Source organism: Cibotium barometz, chromosome 59 (assembly GCF_041138505.1).
Source record: "Cibotium barometz isolate CiBa-2024 chromosome 59, ASM4113850v1, whole genome shotgun sequence".
Lineage (NCBI taxonomy): Eukaryota > Viridiplantae > Streptophyta > Polypodiopsida > Cyatheales > Cibotiaceae > Cibotium > Cibotium barometz.
In genome coordinates, this window is record NC_141104.1 from 21,604,218 (window position 1) to 21,624,887 (window position 20,670).

The 20,670-nt window shown below is 46.7% G+C and overlaps 1 protein-coding gene across 5 annotated transcripts in view; it reads right to left on the minus strand.

Moving 5' to 3' along the window:
* Positions 1 to 19,864, minus strand: part of LOC147605600 (sucrose nonfermenting 4-like protein) — a 55,183-nt gene extending 35,319 nt beyond the window's left edge. For 2 of the 5 annotated variants that reach the window (XM_086793684.1, XM_086793682.1), the window contains exons 1-2: positions 19,308 to 19,864; positions 217 to 304 (exon numbers count right to left, since the gene is read on the minus strand). In XM_086793684.1, coding sequence (XP_086649810.1) covers positions 217 to 304; positions 19,308 to 19,426 — 207 coding nt within the window. In that variant the 5' untranslated portion in view covers positions 19,427 to 19,864. The remainder of the gene's footprint in view (positions 1 to 216; positions 305 to 19,307) is intronic. The other 3 variants (XM_086793686.1, XM_086793685.1, XM_086793687.1) reach the window with 3 other exon arrangements.
* Positions 19,865 to 20,670: the final 806 nt, after the last annotated feature.

Consider the following 20,670-nt stretch of genomic DNA (forward strand, 5'->3'; position numbering starts at 1 on the left):
TGGCTAAAGTTCATAAAGTAACCTTGATACCTGGCTCATGGTTGGTTTCACCCTTTTCAACCCATGTTAGTTAAGCATATCGGGTTACAAATACACACTTAAAATCTCATGGTAATTAATAGCTTCAAAATCTAGAATTTACAACCGTTTGAACTGCACAAAAATATGATCCTAGACATTAATGTAAGCTCCTCTATTAAAAATCCCTATAAGCACCTGATAGTAACCTGGAGTAAGGCTGCAAAAAACTTGGAAAATGGATGGACGACCTTCAACAGGTGACATAGGTATCATGTCTTGCCACCTGGAGCATCACAAAATAAAGTGTTATTATTGTAGGAATGTGTTAAATAAGTTGCGGGTGGGATTATAAATAGAAACCAAAGAGATGCATTTCAGCAAGTTCCCAAACACTTCTAAGATGCAAAAAATGTCTTTCATGCAAGTACTCACAAACCCCTAGACCCCGAAAATTAGGTCTTTTTACAACTGACTGAAAACTTGGACAAAAATTCTCATCAGAGAGAAATTGATGTCACAGGCAAATACACTTCTACTCTTGGTGCATGTGGCATTACTGTACTATAGCTATATGTTAAGGAAGAAAAGTTTGGAGCACATCTGTAAGTAGCCCCCCTCAATTAGCAAGGACACACTGCATGTGAAAGCTAGCTGGGAAGAGAAGGCAGGATACCCACTGTATGGGCAGATCCCAGCAGGCTGACTGGCAGCCTGACCTTGCCAACCAGTTGTACAACCTGGCTGCTCAACCACAAGGCTGCCTTGAAAAGGCTCCATTGCAGCCCTTCACATGTACATCCTTCCATGTTGTCTCTATCAGACTCCATGAGATAATACGGTATATCTTACTTCGTAGAGCTTTGTGCAAGTGAGTGTGTACCATTTCCACACCTCAATTCAGTTCCAACTTTGTGTACACAACACAATGAGAAAGAAATATAATCCCAGACGTTTTCACCCTTGAACTTGTAGAGCCACATACACCGTGGACCAGTTGGGCTGCCTCTCATTTCAGCTTGCCCAGGTGCTGGTTGTGTCTGGCCATTTGGCATCTGCACCTGCCTGCTCAAAGATGCAGGCCTAGGATTAGGGCTACACTTAAGCAATAGACATTGCATCAAAGTAAATAACAAAGCTGAAAGAGAGCTGCACAAAGACACCACCAGGGACTGCAAACCCCCCCCCCTTTCAATACTCCGTATATTATTGAAGTATGGGAAGAATCTTGATCCCCAGTGGGCGGGGGACATTGACCCATGACCCATTCCCTATGGACGTTGATAAGATCTCCGTATGTAGTAGCACGTTGAAGTGGCGTAGCATTCAGTGACAAGGTTCAAACGAGAAAGGGCTTATGGTGGACACCTAGGCACTCACAGACAAAGAAGGGTGTGGTAAATGACAAAATGCTTCGGGGAGCTGAAAATACGTTTTAATTTGTACAAAGTTCCAAGGGCTTGTCAGAATATGCAGCGGAAATGATAACCAAACTTGGGTAGACAAGAGCAAGTAGACTACAAAAAATAAACAGCACAAGAAACACAGAGAGATAGGTGTGTAAACTCTTCTCTATACACAAGATCCCGAGAAAACTGAATGAATTGAGTGGTGGGGGGAAGGGGCCTACATATATGCCCCTGGGAGAGCAGTCGGCCAGCATAAAAAGTGCCCACGACTGCTGAAAAGGTGCCCACGACTGCATAAATGCAGTCGGCCAGCAGAGAAGTGCCCACGACTGAGAAAATGCAGTCGGCCAGCAGTCCAGTAGCCCACAACTCATCTGTATGCAGTCGGCCAGCACTGGAGTGCTCCTGCCACCCTCTGGCAACCCTCCCCACCACTAGAAAAAATGGAAAAAAATAGGGAAAAATACGGGGAGTGTGGAAAAATGATAAAACACCTTATACAGGGCGGGCACACCCACAACAGAGGCCCTGGTGTATAAATATAGACAGGAGATGACTTCTAACACCCCCTCTCAGCTCCTGGCTGTGAAACCAAGGGACCTGGAGTGCCACCTGAGCGTAGCCTGAGGTAGAGACTTCGTGAAGAGGTCCGCCGCATTGTCCTCCGTCGAACAATAAAGTAGCAAGATGTCACCAGCCAAGATCTTCTCACGTACAAAGTGATACTGTATCTCTATATGCTTGGTCCGGGCATGGAAAACCGGGTTCCAAGCAATAGCTATACAACTCTGGTTATCGCACTGGATGACTGTGGGCAATAGTTGGCTGCCTCTTGCTGCTCCAAGAAACTGCTCCTGAGCCGAGGGTAAAAGTGTATCCTGAAGTAGATCTCCTCGTGTCTGGATCTCCTCCCAATCTGAGTCACTCCAACCTTGGAGCTTGACTCCATTCCCTCCTGTGTAAAAGAGTCCCAGATCCTTCGTACTCTGCAGATACCGCAAGATCCGCAATCCTGCGTCCCAATGAGTCTTCAATGGCGTCTGCATAAAAGAGCTCAACAGCCCCACGGAGAAGCTCAAGTCCAATCTGGTGTTCAGCAACCAGATCAATGAACCAACCAACTTCCTGTACTGTGAGGCATCAACAGGCTCACAAGGATCTGTAACGGTTAACTTTGTGTTCGGGTCCATCGGCGAGGTAATAGGCTTGTAGTTCTCTATCCCAAAGGCCTCAAGCAACTCATGAACATACCGCTGCTGAGAGACGAAAAACCCCCTTTGGGTCTGCCAGATGTCCAATCCCAAGAAGAAGTGGAGTAAGCCTAAATCGGTCATCTCAAACTCCTTTGACAAGGCAGCCTTCGTCACTCCAATGTGCTCCACATGACCGCCGGTGAGAATGAGATCATCCACATAAAGGATGATAAGTGTGACCATGCCGCGTTCCCGAAAGAGATACAGGTTCGGATCTGCAACCGATCTCTGAAATCCAGTCCGAATAAAGAAGGAATCAATCTTCTGATTCCAAGCCCTGGGAGCCTGCTTAAGACCATACAAGGCCTTACGTCCGATCCTGGAACAATAAAGCCTGGAGGCTGCTCAACGTACACCTCCTCCTGCAGGTCACCATTAAGGAACGCAGATTTTACATCCATCTGGTACACGGGCCACCTCTGAGAAGAAGCAAGGGCAAGAACGGTCCGAATCGTGGTCATCCGCGCTGTCGGTGCAAAGGTATCCTCGTAGTCGATGCCTGGCCACTGAGCATAACCTTTAGCCACGAGCCTGGCTTTGTGTTTGTCCACCGACCCATCAGCCGCGTACTTGGTCTTAAAGACCCATTTGACACCGATGACTGACCGCTTCGACGGCCTCGGTACCAACTCCCAAGTGTTGTTCTTCTCGATGGCATCAAGTTCCACCTGCATGGCTTCCCTCCAAGTATCCTGTGAAAGGGCTTCCTTTACGGAAGTGGGCTCCTTATCCCGCATGATACGAGACATCAGAGCATAGTTCACCTGAAGAAGCTCCATCCTTGGTCTTTGTAGGCGTAGCGTCTCCCCCCTTCCTAATTTGTGGGCACGGTAGGTGGACTATTGGGACGTGTTTTGATGCTCTTGTTTAGCTGAGATCTCTGCAAAATGGTTATTAACAAACAAGAAAAGAAAAGAAAGGAATAAAATTTACTATTGGTGCCAATCACCGAATATAGCCGAGGGAAAAAACCCAGTGGGAGAAAAGTGCCCTGGCTTGTCGATCTTATTGTGGAGTCGCTGACCCTTGCGCTGGTGGTGGATCCGTGTCCACATCTGCTGGAAAGATGGTATCAATTTCCTCAGGATGCAGGGACAACCCTTCACAAAAACCGGCCTCTGGAGAAGGTGGTAGAGGAAGGAGTGCTTCCTCACTAAAATATGGCATTGGTTCTATGGGAAGGTTAAGCAGACAATTTCGATTTTGGAACTGCGCAATATAGGTACTCATATTGATCCAATATTGACATATTGAGGCTTCCGTGTTGCTTTTATCTCGGACTCGATGTGATCTTCGAGGGCCGTCCTCTGTGGTCCACTCGGAGGGTAGCTCCGTGACACCTGACTCCCGAAGGGTGTCTAACAACCACCTAGGTACTCGAACAGATCGTGGAGCCTCCTGTGATCGCAGGGGCTCAACTCCAGCTGCGGGCTCAACCTCCTGTGATGACTGAGGTGGATCAACTGGAGTAGTAGACTGGGAATCATCATCAGACTCCTCTGGATCTCCAAGAAGTGGCGGCTCCTCGACAGTGGATGCTCGAACATGCTCGTCAAAGACCACATCCAGGCTGACAACAATCTCGTTCCTATCTGGATCATACAACCTGTATCCCTTGGAAAGAGAGTTATACCCCACAAATACCAGCTTACGGGACTTGGAGTCAAGCTTTCCCCTCTGCTTCTTCGGAATATGTACATACGCATCACTCCCAAAGACACGGAAGTGCGAGACATCGGGTTTCTTGCCAAAGTATGCCTCAAATGGAGTCATATGGGGTACTGAAGTCGTCGGAGAGCAGTTGATGGTATGGACAGCCGTTGCCACAGCCTCACCCCAAAGTGGACGAGGAAGATTACGATGCTCCAACATGGTCCTCGCCATCTCCACCACAGTCCTGTTCTTGCATTCAACAACTCCATTCTCCGAAGGCGATCCGGTATTGGCCAATTCCCTTTTATGCCATGATCTGCACAAAATCTGAAAAATACAGTCGAGGAGAATTCACCTCCTTTGTCAGCCCTGAGAGTCTTGACCTGAAATCCAGACTCTTTCTCCACCATCACGTGCCAATCCTTGAACCGAGCAAAAGCCTGGTCCTTCTGTGAAAGAAAGTAGACCCACGTGAATCTGGTACAATCATCAACAAGCAGCATAAAGTAGAGAGATCCTCCCAAAGATGGTATCTGCTGAGGTCCACACAAGTCAGTGTGAATCAACTCCAATGGTTTCGAAGCCCGCCTGGAAGCCTGCTTCGGAAAGGATTCCCTTTGCTGCTTACCACGTATGCAAGAGCTGCAACGCCCTTGCCTACTACCAACATCTGACAAGCCAACCACCATCTGGTCCCGGAAGGCGCGCCTCAAAATCCACATTTAAGTGGCCAAAACGAAAGTGCCACAAATCTCCGACCTAAGAACCTGTCAAAGTGGAGAGTGCAAAGAGCTTGTAGATGTCATTCTCCACACCGCCTTCCCAAACAACCTAGCCAGTCTCATGGTCCCTTAGAGCAACTGAATGCTCCTCAAATTCCACCCGAAAGCCAGTCTTGCATACCTCATGCACTGACAGAAGATGAAAACCCAGAGCAGGGACATAAAGAACACGGGAGGCATGCTTGCCCCCCTTGCCGTCGGGAATAATCTCCATCTGGCCCTCACTATGTATCGGAATAGTGGAGTTATCGCCAATAAAGATACGACCTGACTGCCGTTTCAGATCCAGAAAGAAGTCACGGGATGGAGTCATGTGCCTGGAAGCACCACTGTCGAGAATCCATTCCCGGGTATCCTTCGCGGTGAAGCCAACTGCCTCCTCGCTCGAAGATGATGAAGCATCGGAGTCCACCATCTCTAAGTGCACAAATGCCGGAGTCTTTGCAGCTGAGGCTGAGGAATCAGCACTCTTCCCTGTCCGCTTAGGGCACTTCCTCCAGTAGTGGCCTTTCTCGCCACAATCATTACAAGATCTTTCGGCCTTCAGCTTCTCTCGTTCTGGATCAGGCTTCTTCTCAGACCCGGTGAAGCCTTCCCTTTGCCCTTCTTGTTATTCCGGCCTTTCGACCGTTGGCCAGTTAAGGCCTCCGAACCTCCGCCGTGAGGAGGGTTCGTGAAACGTTCCTCCTGGTCCAAGACCATTGGCACAAGCTCCTCCCAAGTAATGGTGCTGAGCCTGCCACTCGTGATCAACGAGAAATAGAAAGCAGAATACTGACCAAGCAAGTGGGAAAGCAAAGTGATGGCCATATCTTCACATGATATCTCTTTCCCAGCTTGTAGGACTTCCTGCTGAAGGGCCTGCGGCTTGTTGATGTGTTCCCGCATCGTCGAAGACTTTGCAGGGTTCATAACCCGCATCTGCACTTCCAAGGAGATCCATTTCATGGGGGATACCCTGTTATACAAAGAAGCCAAGTGCTCCCATATGCCTCTCGCCAGCGTCATGTGCTTCACATGATTGATCACTTGTGGTGTGCAATTGAGGAAAATAAACGACCGGACCCTGGCGTTGACACGGTCCCACATGTGTGCCTGTGCCTCTCGGTCCTTCCTCGTCGATAGTAACTCCCCTTCCTCAGCTTCCGGCCGTGGAACTCCAATGATGATAAAAACAACAAGGTCATATGACTCCAGCACCGACTCCATCATGACCTTCCAGATGCCGTAATTGGACCCGTCCAACTGACGATCCACTGGGAACGTGGGGAGAGTCAGAATCTTCACGTGCTTCTCAGCCATCTCTAGTAAATCTGCCATCGAGGAGAGTAACCTGAAAGGGTGGGTGGGTGGGAAAAAAAAATCTGAAAACCTGCAAGTGGCTGTCCAGCACCTTAGCCCGCCTTCCTCTTGCACCTTCTCTTCCCGTACAGCCCAAAACAGTCCACCAATCAGCAGCCTAACGCTCCCCCTCTTGCTCAGAAAAACTCCCAAGATCTATCTCGAGCCTAGGACTCTGATACCATGTCAGAATATGCAACGGAAATGATAACCAAACTTGGGTAGACAAGAGCAAGTAGACTACAGAAAATAAACAGCACAAGAAACACAGAGAGATAGGTGTGTAAACTCTTCTCTATACACAAGATCCCAAGAAAACTGAATGAATGAGTGGTGGGGGGAAGGGGCCTATATATATGCCCTGGGAGAGCAGTCGGCCAGCATAAAAAGTGCCCACGACTGCTAAAAAGGTGCCCACGACTGCATAAATGCAGTCGGCCAACAAAGAAGTGCCCACGACTGAGAAAATGCAGTCGGCCAGCAGTCCAGTAGCCCACGACTCATCTGTATGCAATCTGCCAGCACTGGAGTGCTCCTGCCACCCTCTGGCAACCCTCCCCACCACTAGAAAAAATGGGAAAAAATAGGGAAAAATACGGGGAGTGTGGAAAAATGATAAAACACCTTATACAGGGCGGGCACACCCACAACAGAGGCCCTGGTGTATAAATATAGACAGGAGATGACTTCTAACAAGGCTTGCCTGCCAGATAGTCCAATGCAATGCAAGCATGAGGACAAGTTACCCAAACAAAAGTATGTCGGATTAGACTGTCAATGCCAGACTCGTCGAACGAGTCAAATAGCTTGGCCAACCCATCTCACGCACTTGGAGGGAAGTGAATGCGAAAATTGTCGTTCCAAGACCATGCACAAACAAGCGCTCTCGTATCAGAGCCTGGCTCACACCCTCGCAGAGACCATGGTTCAATCCTCCCTGGTGCGAGTACTCAAACAAGTAATTGCACACAAACAGGTACAAGTACACGAGCAAGTACTGGTATGCAATGTCAATAGCAGGTACTCAAACAGGTACACATGGTGTCGGTTCACAGCACGTACATCTAGTTCTATAGATGTAGAATGATATTCAGGAATCAACACGTACTTGCAGAGGTGCAGTTAGGGTTTCGACAAATACTTGCAGGTACAATTAGGATGTTCTTGCAAGTACAATTAGGGTTTCAACATATACTTGCAAGTACAATTTGATTTCAACAAGTACACAATCAAGTACAACATGTACAATAGGCAGGTGCATAGCTAGTACAACTGGTGGTGCAGCCAAGGGAAAATCCTATGAGTGAGAGAGTCCACTTGCACAAAAAAATAGCCAACAAAATGATGTGCTGCTTTTCCAATGAGAGAGAGAGAGAGAAGCACTCATGGGATACGTTGGTGAAGGGGGGTGGAAGGGGTCCAATCCCCCCCTACCCCTCCTTAAGTATAGGGTGGGCACTGCCCAAGCCATTAAATGCCCTCACGTGGATGAGAAAGGGAGTGGGTGTGCCCACCAGGCTGGCTGGACAAGAGTTAAGGAACTGGGCCCCAAGCACTAGCTAATGGGCAGCCCAATATTTAAAGTGAGTGTGAACTCCAAAGCTTATAAAACCTTTGCAAATAAAAATAAGATTAGAAATGATACTTACCACCTGTTCACATGCCACAAAGTCACTCAAAAGACAAGGATTCACACAGTTCACAGGTGGGCGTCCCTTGCCCGTGAACTGGACATGGCATAGCAGGCAGTCACACGAAAACAAGTCCGTGAAATCAATTTCAAGCAAGCAAAGATGCGTGCACATGCATTATGCAATGGATATATCTCTCGTTCCTGGAACCTATAAATAGCAAGGCTTCCCGAGCATGAAACTAGCTCAGTGGGAAGCCTAAACTGGGATCCTTGTCAATGGGTTCCATGTCCTAGCCACACTACGAGTGACAGGAGGCTTGCCCTCCCGTAGGTGATGCAAGTCCTTGCCTTAGGACGGGCGACACGAAACTCCCTAGGCTCCCGTACCTTGGAACGAAATAGGGGAAGACCACTTAGACGGCCAAATGGTGACATCCCTCTTGGCTTCTAAACAGTTGATCTCAACTGAAAAGCCTCTAGATACGCCTGAAGAAGCTATGGGTAATCTTTGAAGTAGTCTTCATCAACCCATTTTGCGTCTATAGGCAAATAGTTCTTGCACTTCACAAGGTATCTCCTCGAAAGCTTATTAGGCGGGTAGCTTTCTCTCCTTGTGAAACACAATCTATTTAGGTTGAAGAACTTCCTCTTACCTCATCAACCTCTGGCAGCTCTTCTATGACAGGCTCTTCTAGCTCTAGCCCCACATACTTCCGAAATAGACTCACATGAAAGACATTGTGAATCCTCCAATGATCACGCAATGCAAGCCAGAAAGCAACCTCATCGATCACTTTAAAAGGTCCGTAATACCTGGTAGAGAGCTTAGAGCATGCTCCCTCCTTTCTTGGCCTCTTACGGTGTCTTGCTTTCTCAAATTTCAGCAATACCCAATCATTCTCTTTGATGTCCACCTCTCTTCTATGCTTGTCGTCGGTCCTCTTATGCTTATCCTATGAACGACCAATGGCTATCCGCACTTATCCAAAGGCAACATCAAGATCTATAACATATTCATCAGTTGCAGAGATCTCATCCTTAGTACATAGGATGGGTGGCAATATCACTTTGCCATAAACAATCCCAAACGGGACCCTTCCCGTGGAGGCATGCACTGTGTTGTTGTATGCAAATCCTACCAACGGTAGGTACTCCTCCCTAGTTGTTTTCTAATCTACAACATAGCATTTGAATTTTGAGATCCAACACAACTGAATTTGCAGCCTCACTTTGCCCATTCATTTGGGTATGAAAAGCTGACAAGAAGTCCAGATAAGTGCCCATATTGTTAAACAGAGCTCGCCAAAAGAGGCCCATAGTCCTCGGATCTCTCTCCCCTAATGGACTTTGGCATACCAAGGTATTTGAACACTTGTGCCACAAATATCTTGACCATATGCTCGGGCTTAATGGTCTTCCTGACCGGCAAGAAGTGTGCCTGCTTGCTAGACCTATCAACAATGGTCCAAAAAGCATCATTGCCTTGTTGAGTACGAGGTAAATCCATGATAAAGTCCATTGCAATACTTCCCATGGCTGCGAGGGAACTGGCAACAGATGAAGCAAACCTGGAGCCTTTTCCCTATCAAACTTGACCTTCTAGCATATGATACATGCACGTATATATGCCTCAATATTCTTGCACATACTTGGCCAAAAGAAATAGCACTCAATCATGCATGTAGTAGGTATGATATCTCTATGTCCTGCATACGGAGGAGCATGGCACTCATCAATGACCTTTTGCCTAATGTTTGAGGCAACACAGGGGCAGTTATCCTTCATGAGATATCCCTCTTTAATCACATAAGAGGCATGCGCAGTCCAGCCACTAAATCAGTCCATATATGCCTAAAATCAACATCCATATGGTACAATTCACACATGGCAGACAAGTCCCCATGTGTGGTAACTGACACTGCACAGTGCAACCACATATGGCTTTCTAGACAATGCATTTGCCACCACATTCTTCTTTCATGAGTGTGCATAATCTGAAAATGAAACATAGACAAGAAGTTTGTCATCCTCATATGGTTCTCCAAAATCTTTGTTTGCATCAAGAAGTACCTTAGGCTTTGATGATCTATCTTGACCATAAAATCAGACCCAAGAAGGTAGTGTTTCCAAATAGTCAATGCATGAATCACAGTGAACAACTCCTTCTCATAGATGCCCAAAGAAAGCTCTGCATCATGCAAACAGCGGCTTTCATAAGCTACGGCATGTCGTCCTTGATTTAAGACAGCCCCAATGCAACTTCCAGATACATCACACTCCACACAGAAAGGTTTCTGCAAATCTAACACAAGCTCACTCATAATGGCATCCTTGAGGCGAACAAAAGCCTTTCTCATCAATGGTCCATTTCAAGATTGTCTTTTTCTTAGTGAGCTCATGCAATGGCGAAGCAATTATTGGCATATATGCTATGAGTAGTGCCACATGTGAACATGGGCTAACCAAGGACACTTTTCTCCCTTGGATATCCGGTGTGAAAGGACACCACCACTTTTATTGTATTTTGATATTATGGAGTTGACTCTCAAACTCCACTCATTCCAATGCAATCTTCTTTTGCATCACTCATCCTCTTCACCCAATAGGCCTAGGTTAGGGCTACGCGCGTGTACTAACCCAAGATTAGGGTTAAGGGCTTAGCTAGGACGTAGAAACTTGGAGGATTCACAAGTGGGCTAAGTACTAGCAAAAAGTGGTCTAGATTGGCTAAGAATTTATAATTAATAGCCTAGGACTAATAATAGTTGAAACCTTATAAATAAAGCAAGAAAGCTTAAAACTAAGCAAGGTTGAATAACATCCGGGTTAATGTTATGTAAGTGACCTTGGGGTCACTTATTATACACAAGAGGTCAAGTAGTCACACAATGGCCTAGGGCTACCAAGGGAGCGTGCAGAATCTTGTGGCCATGGAGCTACAAGGTGGGTGGTTCAGCCTAATGGTATGGGATGCTAAGTTGGGGCCATTGATACCAAGCAGGCTCACGACAATTAGACCTCAGGCTCAGGGGTGGTTTTGAAAGAGTGCACAGAGTGGAAGCAGAGTGGCACTAGAATGTGCTGAACAGAGAGTGCAAGAGAGAGAGATATGGAGCAAACTATGCTGAATATACTAAAGCAAAACAGTCCCAAGCAAGAGACATAGATAGTCTCATAAGTGAGGGAGTAAAATATGTACAAGACTGAATGAGAAGAGAGGCCAGCCCCACCTATTTATAGGTGAGGAGGGCTGGCCGACTGGAGCTGAATATGCTGGCCGATTGGTAAAATACCAAAACGGCTGGGAAAAATCCCAAAAAAATATGTAAAATAGGGGTGGCCAGCCCACAATCAAGGGCCATACAAATGGGACCAAAAGGACACCAGAAATGGGTAGAAACTGGGGATGAATGTGCTAACACCCCCTCTCAGCACCAGCACCAGATGCTGAACATAACTCCGAGAAGCCGAAGAAGTCGTCCTCTGTCAAAGACAAAAGAAAGCAGCAACAACAGGTACTAGGAAAGCTCCACAAGCAGTCTCCACAGCAACTCAACTACAAAAGTAATAGAACAAGCTGCCAAGTACACTATTCTTCTAGAAGAAATCAACCATGAAGGTTGCATCGTGCTGCTCCAAATATCGGTGCCAAACCCAAATATAAACACAATGTCAGTGCCAAACCCAAATATAAACACAATGTCACAGGAATCCCTAGAAGCCTGTAGCTCCAAGAAGATAATACCCTCAAAAGAAATAGAGCCCATCTGCTCCAACTCTGTACCAAGAGTAGCCAAATGATGTATAATAGCACCCTCCTCAAAGGTCGGCATAACCAGATGTAAGAACTCAACTGCCCCCTCTGAAAACTGATGTCGGGACTCCAAAGGCCCAACCAAATCCAAATCCCAATCCTTCAATCCCTGGAAGTACCACTGCGCCCCAGGCACGGTCACGGACATACCTAACCACAATCCAAAATCCTCACACAGAGTAAGGGAAGTAGGAACATTCACTGTAGTGGTAACTGAAGTAGTAGCAGCCTCCTCAATAGCATAACACAGCGTAGAAGCAGGCTCCTCCATAGAAGGCAAAGGGACCAACAACACATCCTCGTCACTGGTTGACGAAGAAAGAATCGGAGACGAAGCAATAGGAGAAAAACCCCCCCCAGAAGTTGTGAGCAAAGACAGCCCACTATCTTCCTCAAAAACATTACCAGATATATCATCCTGGCAAGGAGAGCACAGAAACTGAAGGCAGGGCAACAGGAGAAACAAACTCCTCAGATGCAGTGAGCAAAACTGGCCCACTATCCTTCGCTGCAGGAACATCTCCAAAAGAAGTATCCATAAGATCATTGGCTGCATAGCACCCAAAAACAGAAAGCATCTACTGATCACTGGCATCACCATACAGGTCACAAAGCAACTGGCACACATAGAAGGTAGAAGCATCATCAGGAGCATAGATGAAGTGTCGAAGAACCGAATCCTGACAATTCAAGAGGAGAAAGCCATAGATATGTCTGTCAGTCTTCCTCCACCGACACACATCCTCTGCAAAGGCAAGGTCCGGCAAGCACCGATTCTTGTACGAGAGAAACTCCATCAAACCATACTCCTTGAGAATAGAAGTAACCTGCAACTTCCATGACTGAAAGTTACCACCATCCAACTGGTCTGTCTCATCAAGGAAATAACAAGAGAGTGGTACGGGAGCCAAATCTGAAGCTGTCATCATGAATCCAATCAAGAGAACCAACCCTCATAAGATAAAACTGTCCAAATCAAAAAACGCTGATATAGGGTCTTTCCTCCCACCAAAACACAACCCTAAGAGGCTGGACAGCACTCGAGAATATGCTGTAAGAGGGTGTAAGAGGGAAAGGCAACAACAAGGACAGTAGCTTAGGCTCTCCTCAAGAAAACGCACAAATTCTGAAGAAGAAGTGTCCTCCACAGGTACCAAGAGTGCCACCAAAGCCTGCAACACCACAAGCCCCCTTTGCAAAGGGAAAGGGCCACTGGAGAGGAAAACGCAGCAAAGAAAGGCTGCTGTCCTGTAGAAAATAGGCCGCCTATTGTCCAATCTCCAAGTGGGAAAGAAAACGCTGGTCAACAAGTACCTAATGGCTGAGTTGATGAAGCCAATCTGAAGGAAAAAGCGACCAGCAGGGTGCTGTCCAGAAAACGCTGCAGCAAAGACTATGGATCTGGAAGAAAAACGCAGAGGAGAAGGTGCTGAAAACAGGGCTGAATCTGGGGCAGCAAAGAGGTTACTAAACCGGGAGCGACGATACCATGAAAGAGTGCACAGAGCGGAAGCAGAGTGGCACTAGAATGTGCTGAACAGAGAGTGCGAGAGAGAGAGAGAGAGAGAGAGAGATATGGAGCAAACTATGCTGAATATACTGAAGCAAAACAGTCCCAAGCAAGAGACACAGATAGTCTCATAAGTGAGGGAGCAAAATATGTACAAGACTAAATGAGAAAAGAGAGGCCAGCCCCACCTATTTATAGGTGAGGAGGGCTGGCCGACAAGAGCTGAATATGCTGGCTGACTGGAGCATATGTCACGTGCATCCCGCACTTGGATGCCACGTAGACATTTTTGTACAGAAGGTGCAGGACCTGGGATGGTGAACTGGTCCCATGTGAGCCCAGTCTGGGACGAGTCAGCCAGGGATCCATCTCAGTCGTCCGAGGTCAGGTGTGCACTGTCCTGCACATGAAGCAGTGCCAGTCCGCACTGTGAGTCTCCCTCTGGAATGATGTCAGATGTTCTGTGTATCTGGTTTGCAACTGGATGCCAGACCTCTGTAGGCATGTAGGTTTGCATGTAGAGATGGGGCCAGCCCATAGGGCTACCCCAGTGCGAAGATTTGCACTTGCACTCTTAGTGTGGGCATGGGGAAGGTGTAGAACCACCCCCAAGGGGCCAGGAGGGCCCAAGCTATGCCCACCAGCCATGGCATGGGCTGGAAGGGCTGTCGGCCAGCTCTAGAGCTTCTGGACAGGCAGCCGACAGGGACAAAAGCCCTATCCAGCAGGTCGGCCAAGTGTAGGGGCAGTCCCACACCCATGCGCAGATGTGCCCAGCAGCCAGGAGCTGTCCCAGAAGCTATGCGCAGCTTGACACTGTCCCTGAAGTGGCCAGCAGGCTGCCTAGTGTGAAAGCACCATATAGAATAGAATGTGAAAGCATTTTATTAAAAAAAACCTAGTCGTGGGGCTTCATGAAGCTGGCCGACTGGATGATAGAGGGAGTATAAATACTCCAGCCAATAATCATTGAAGTCATCTCATAATTCACCAAGTGCATCAAGCAAACAAGGGCCAGGACAGCCAAGAGGTTGCTAACGCAAAGGGGTGAAGGACTGAAGGTCAAGGGCAGGTTTTCCAGCCAAGAAAAGGTCAAGTTTCTGTATTTGTTTTCAGATTTACATCATTCTAATAAAGCAAATACACCATCCGTGGTGGGGGCCCTACAGAGGGTAATTGGGACCCAATACTGTGTCCTCTCCATCTCCCCTTTCTCTCTCTATTTTCTGCACATCTCCTTTAAGTCTGTGCCTTAATTCCGTCGCGAAAAGAGTGCTGATTTCTGAGTTTTGAAGTACCGATCCTTCTCCGAAGCTTCCGCATATTACAGCATATGAGCTGGCCGACTGGTAAAATACCAAAAGGGCTGGGAAAATTCCCAGAAAAATATGTAAAATAGGGGTGGCCAGCCCACAATCAAGGGCCATACAAATGGGACCAAAAGGACACCACAAATGGGTAGAAACTGGGGATGAATGTGCTAATAGGTTTGAGGCACTAAACCTACGGGGGATGCTAGCCACAATCCATCACGGGCATGCGATGCGTTCAACGATGTCGGGTCTATGAAACCTCGTTACGGTTTCGGTTCTAGGTCAAACAATCCTTGGGCATGGTCTTGGAGACCTTACAGACCATCTCTTAAATTGAGACGTAGCAGGAGTGTGGATCAAAGTGAGACAAGTGACCTCACACTCGTCACCTCAGCTCTCCATTGTCATTATAGCTTTTACTTGCCATTCTAGTGTTGCATGCGTAGAAGCTCTATGTCTTCTTTCCAACCTAAACACCTTTCATTGGAACATCTTGATGCGAAACGCAAAGGAGAGATGCAAAGAAGAGAGAAAGAGAGCTGTATTTTCAGTATATTCCTAGTATATTAAAAACCTTACGATGTATGTGGCTTTAGGCCTTCCAAAAAGGGGTAACAGAACCCTATCTTGGATCTTCCCTCAAGTGAGTAAGATGCTATACTAAAAACTGGATGCACCTTTATATAGGCCCCATCCATGTCCATCAACCAGCCAACTAGCTGTCGGCCAGTTCAAGGACACCAAAAATCATAAATACTACCAACCCCATCTGTGGACTGTGTGTGAAAATATACCCTTACCCAACCCAAAAGGGTTATTTGGTCATTTCACTTTACCTTTATCTGCTGGCCGACCAGCACCCACCCTTCCTATATATACATGAAGCGCATCTTTATTCAGGAACAAGTACAAGCACCTCCTCTGCTAGTCACCAACATCTAGGTCACCATCAGCGCGCAACCTGCCTTCTTTGTTGCTAGTGCAGGCCGCCCACGACAGGTGCAACCTGCCTTCTCTGCTGCTGGTGCAAGTCACCTACGACTGGTGCAACTTGCCGATCTCTTCTTGCGGACTCATCACCTACATCAGGGCTGTGTATAGCGTTTCTCCATCACCTACATCAGGGCTGTGTTCTGCGTTTGTCATCGCCTACATCAGGGCTAATCTCAACGTTTTCACCATCAGGTAAACTTTTGCGTTTACTTCAGCACACCATCAGGCTGACCTCAGCGTTTCTTCATAAGAAGTACTTCAGCGTTTACATCAGCCTTACAGCGGGCATATATCAGTGCTTACATCAGGCTTACTTCGGCATTATTATCTGCGTTTTTCGGACATCAGCCCTCTCTGCTCCTTCGGAGTCTCACATAGAGCTCCTGTACTAGATTTTATCATTTATATATACACCCCCATTGCATGCTGTGTGATTTGCTCTGATATGTGAGGGGAGCTTGGTACCATCCGACTCCAGTACATTCCTACGGCGAACAACCATGCAGACATCCTTACAGGTTCTCAATTAGGTGATTTGTGGCAGTTTCGTAATGACCACTTGAATGTGGATATGTTGTAGCAGGTTTTCCGAGACCAAATGGTGGATGGCTTGCCAGACGTTGGCAACAAGCAGGGACATACCAATTCTTGCGTTTGCCGGTCAAAGGAGCCTTTACAGGTGAACTATGCTTTGATGTCTCGAATCATTCAGGACAAAGAGCCTACTGCAGTTAAGGAAGCTCTTTCCCAAGGGACTTGTAGGAAAGCCATGCAAGTGGCAGATGGTGACTTGCAGAAGGAGGTGTATGTTGAGCAACCTCCAGGCTTTGAGGTTCCGGGATAAGGAGGGTCTTATATGGTCTTCAACAGGTTCCAAGACTTGGTATACCAAAGTTACAATTGATGATTCTTGTGAGCAAGTTGATGTCTCTTTGTTTCGGAAGCTTGTTGGTTCATTGATTTGGTTGCTGAACACCAGATTGGACTTGAGCTTTCCAGTGGGGCTGTTGAGCTCATTCATGCAGACGCCTTTGAAGACAAATTGGGACGTAGGATTGCGGATCTTGCGGTATCTGCAAGGTACGAAGGATCTTGGACTCTTCTATGACACTAGAGGGGGAACGACGAACGGAGTCAGACTCCAAGGTTGGAGTGACTTAGATTGGGGAGGAGATCCAGACACGAGGAGATCTACATCAGGATACGGATTTACCCTTGGCTCAAGAGCTCTTTCATGGAGTAGCAAGAGGCAGCCAACTTTTGCCTTGTCTTCTACAGAGACAGAGTATCAGGTTGCTTGCAAGGTGGTGAGGTTGCAAAGGTTACTTGGCGAGATTGAGTTTCCACTAGCGGAACCTACGGTCATACAAAGTCACTTTGTTCGTGAGAAGTTTTTTGCTGATAACATCTTGCTACAGTTTTGTTCGACAGAGGGCAATGCGGCGGACCTCTTCACGAAGTCTCTACCTCAGGCGATGCTCCGATAGCACTCCAACTCACTAGGGTTGGTTCCACATCCAGGAGCTGAGAGGGGTGTTAGCAGTCATCTCCTGTCTGTACATATTACTCAGTGAGAGCCTTTGTTGTGGGTATGCCCGCCCAGGAGTTCTCTTTTTTCCCCATTTTTCCATGTTTTTTCTCCCTGTTTTTGGGTCGTGGGAGGCTGTCTTGTGCTGGCCGACTCTCTCTGTTGCTGGCTGACTCTCTCTGGACTGGCCGACTGATGTCCTCTGCTGGCCGACTGGTTTTTACAGTGTCATGGACATGATGAGCAGGCTGTCGGCTGTTTTGGACCTGGCCGACCAGCACTGTAGGGTATAAATACCACCCTTGACCCCCACACTCTTTTGTATCGGATCTTCATGTATATAGCAGAGTTTATACAGCTTCTCTCTCTCTACACTTCTGCGTTTTGTTTCTCACAGCAGTTCTCATTTTCCGCTGCTGTGCATTCCGACATCGACCAGCCATTTAGGGGTCTATAAATAGATCTCTGTTCTTCACATCATCTCCAAATATCTTGGAGCAGCTAGCGAAGGAAGCGAAGGCCAATCCTAAATAGCAAGAGATGCAGCATGAAGAGCTGCAATTAACTTAGACCAATTCAAGGCTTCCTACTGTGACTAACTCCGATGTCGGACTAGCATAAGCAGGACAGTGTTAGGAATGCTAGTTAGGGTTAAGGTTTAGCTAAGGAAGAAATCGATGCTTTCAGATTGTGCCAGGGCACCCAAAAGGATATAAGAGTATTAATGGACTGCCTACCAAAAAACAAATTTGAAAATGCAAAAAAAACACAAATAGGCCTCCCACTTTAGAGACTATGAGCTGACCCGGTTCTCACCATTCTATAGATCTTTCGGAGCAGCCAGCAAAGGGAGAGATGACCAGTCCTCAAGAGCACAAGAACCAGCCCTCAGAAGCAGCCAGAACAGAAGCAATTGATGCTGATTGTCCAGCATGGTGGACTAAACTGTTGGGACAAGACTAGAGAAGGTCTTCTTGCTATGTTTTCACAACTATCTTTGAGAGCAACAGAGTCTAGCAAAGCAATTCGATCGTTAGCAGACCTATAAGGATTCTTTGTGAGTTTAAAAGCTTTATAATTTTCAGGAATATATAGTACATTTTTGCATTCATACAACCCTGGATAGCATGCTGTACCTTCCTAACAACTAAAGCATCTATACTATAGAGCTCTTCTGTAAGCTCCATGAGATAATGTGGGCAAAAGAATCATAGAATTGGTTCACCTCTGTGCGATTCCTCATTGCTGCGGCCCCCACATAATAGCTCTCCCACAAGATAGATTGAGGACTAATGTTCTTTGCTCTCTTCATTGTCATCACTACTCTAAAAACTCAAGCTGGTTTGTGGAAGTAAGAAGCTGCTTTTAACTAAAGGCCTCATTGTCATCACTACCCTGAAGGAGGAATGAGCTGTTTGTGCAAGCAACCCATTCAAGGAAGCTGCTTTTACCAAATATTATTTTGCCTCAAGCATCTACACTAGTTTTCTTTGATCTTTGCGGTCGAGATGGCACCGACAATCACAATAGAGTCTGTGGATGCCTCCATCAAATTAATGAACTAAAATGCCACCATACTCACTTCTAGCTAGAATTTGTGTTCCTCCTCAAAGAACAACTGACGTCTCTTCCTCAGCTTCACTTGCCAGTTATTGATTTGGTTCAGACTCTGCACAAAACTAGTCTGTTTGGAAGTCAATTGATACTCAGCCAGCCCACGCAACCTGTTTCGTATGGGATGCTACCCACCAGTTACACAAGTCAAATCACTTTCTAAGTCCTGCAATGCCTAGTCATGAAAAAGGCTTTGTCTCTGTGTCTTTCAAGAGATTCTACATTAAAAACAAGGGTGATCATGGTGATGCTCTCCACTTGGAAATTTGACTCCAGGAAACCAATAAACCTAATCTAGATTCTATCATAACAGAACAAGGTGAAATCCTTGAGATAAGTCTTGACATTGCAACCTTGGATACAAGCCATCAGGGTAACTGAAAAAAACCTAAACTGCAAGACAGAGCAACACATACACACACAGAGTAAGAACAGACAGAAAGTACCTGGTGAATGAGCCGCAAAGGTACACGCGGCGTCCGCCATGTGGCCAAACAAAGCGAGTTGAGACCAGCGGTGTGGAGGGCGATCGAGCTCCGGAAGTTCCTGCGGGCTCCGTGGACATTTGAACCCCCGCCCCCGATTCCACTCCTCTCTGCAAAACCTTACTCACAGCTCCATCTGTGAAAATCTACATTCTGCTCGGATTCCAGCTTCTCGTTGAAGCCGATGAAGCGAACAAAATGAGCGTCTGCAGTAATCACGGGTTCAAGGAGACTGCTTCATTCAACAAAGTGAGGGTTAGGGTTAGGGTTAGGATACGGTATTAGGACTAGGATTTCTGAATCTGATGAGGCATGGGGAGGGGCAGGGGGGCTGGGGGGGAACAGGCAAAAGCGAAGCTCACGGCAGAGTGCTAGAGCGAGTGCGACAAGCAGACCAAAAAAATTAAAGAAAAAACAGCAAAGGAGTCCAGGCAGAGTATTAATCGTCGTCGACACTTTCAATGCCTTTGTGTGAAAAAATCAGAACCCCCCTTTTACCCTTCTTCCTTAATAACATTAAGGTCTTGGACAAGAAAATGAGGCCCTTTTTGTGCCCCCCCCAAAAAAAAAAGCTGGGGAATTGGAAGCTCTCGTTTAGAGACTCCACCCCACTTTCCCGGGGGTGATCGAAGACATGGATGTCGCAGACTCCCCACCCTTTTTTCGGGTGGGCGAGAAGTTGGACATCGGAGACTCCGCTTAAGGGAGATCTCCCCCTTTTGTAAAGCACCTTGCCATTGGTAGTCTTGAGGCTGCTTACATATTTGCCCACATTCATTGCCACACACATGCAAAAGACTAGCCTAGGAATCCACTTGTGTTGGCAACCACACAAATCATTAACATGCCACAAAATAAAATAATGTTGTCCCTGTTTCGACCAATTAGGGCCTTTGAGAGGCGAGGGGAATAAAAAATCTCCTTTGTCGCCCATCAAAAAGTTATGTGTCTTTAAAGTCACTTAACATAGAGACCCTCTTACGCACCTAGCCCGCCCACCATGTTAAGCATCTCCACGTTTGATTGTACATTTCCTAGCAATCTAGTCAATTTACCCTCTTTTCCCAACGCATTGCAATGGTGTGTAAATGCCCTTATAAACAAGGGTTGTCCTTATTTTTTACTAGTTTAAGTAAATGTTTTTATTGAGTTCTCGTAGTTGTACTTAGTTTGATTGGTTGGTGAAAATGATTTATTTCAATCTATGATACATATGATTCTAAAGAGGGACCCCCTTTGTTCATTCCTTCACATGTTATAGCTACAACATGGGGTAGTGGAGCACCTAATGCATGGCATGAGTAATAATATGATGAAAAATACA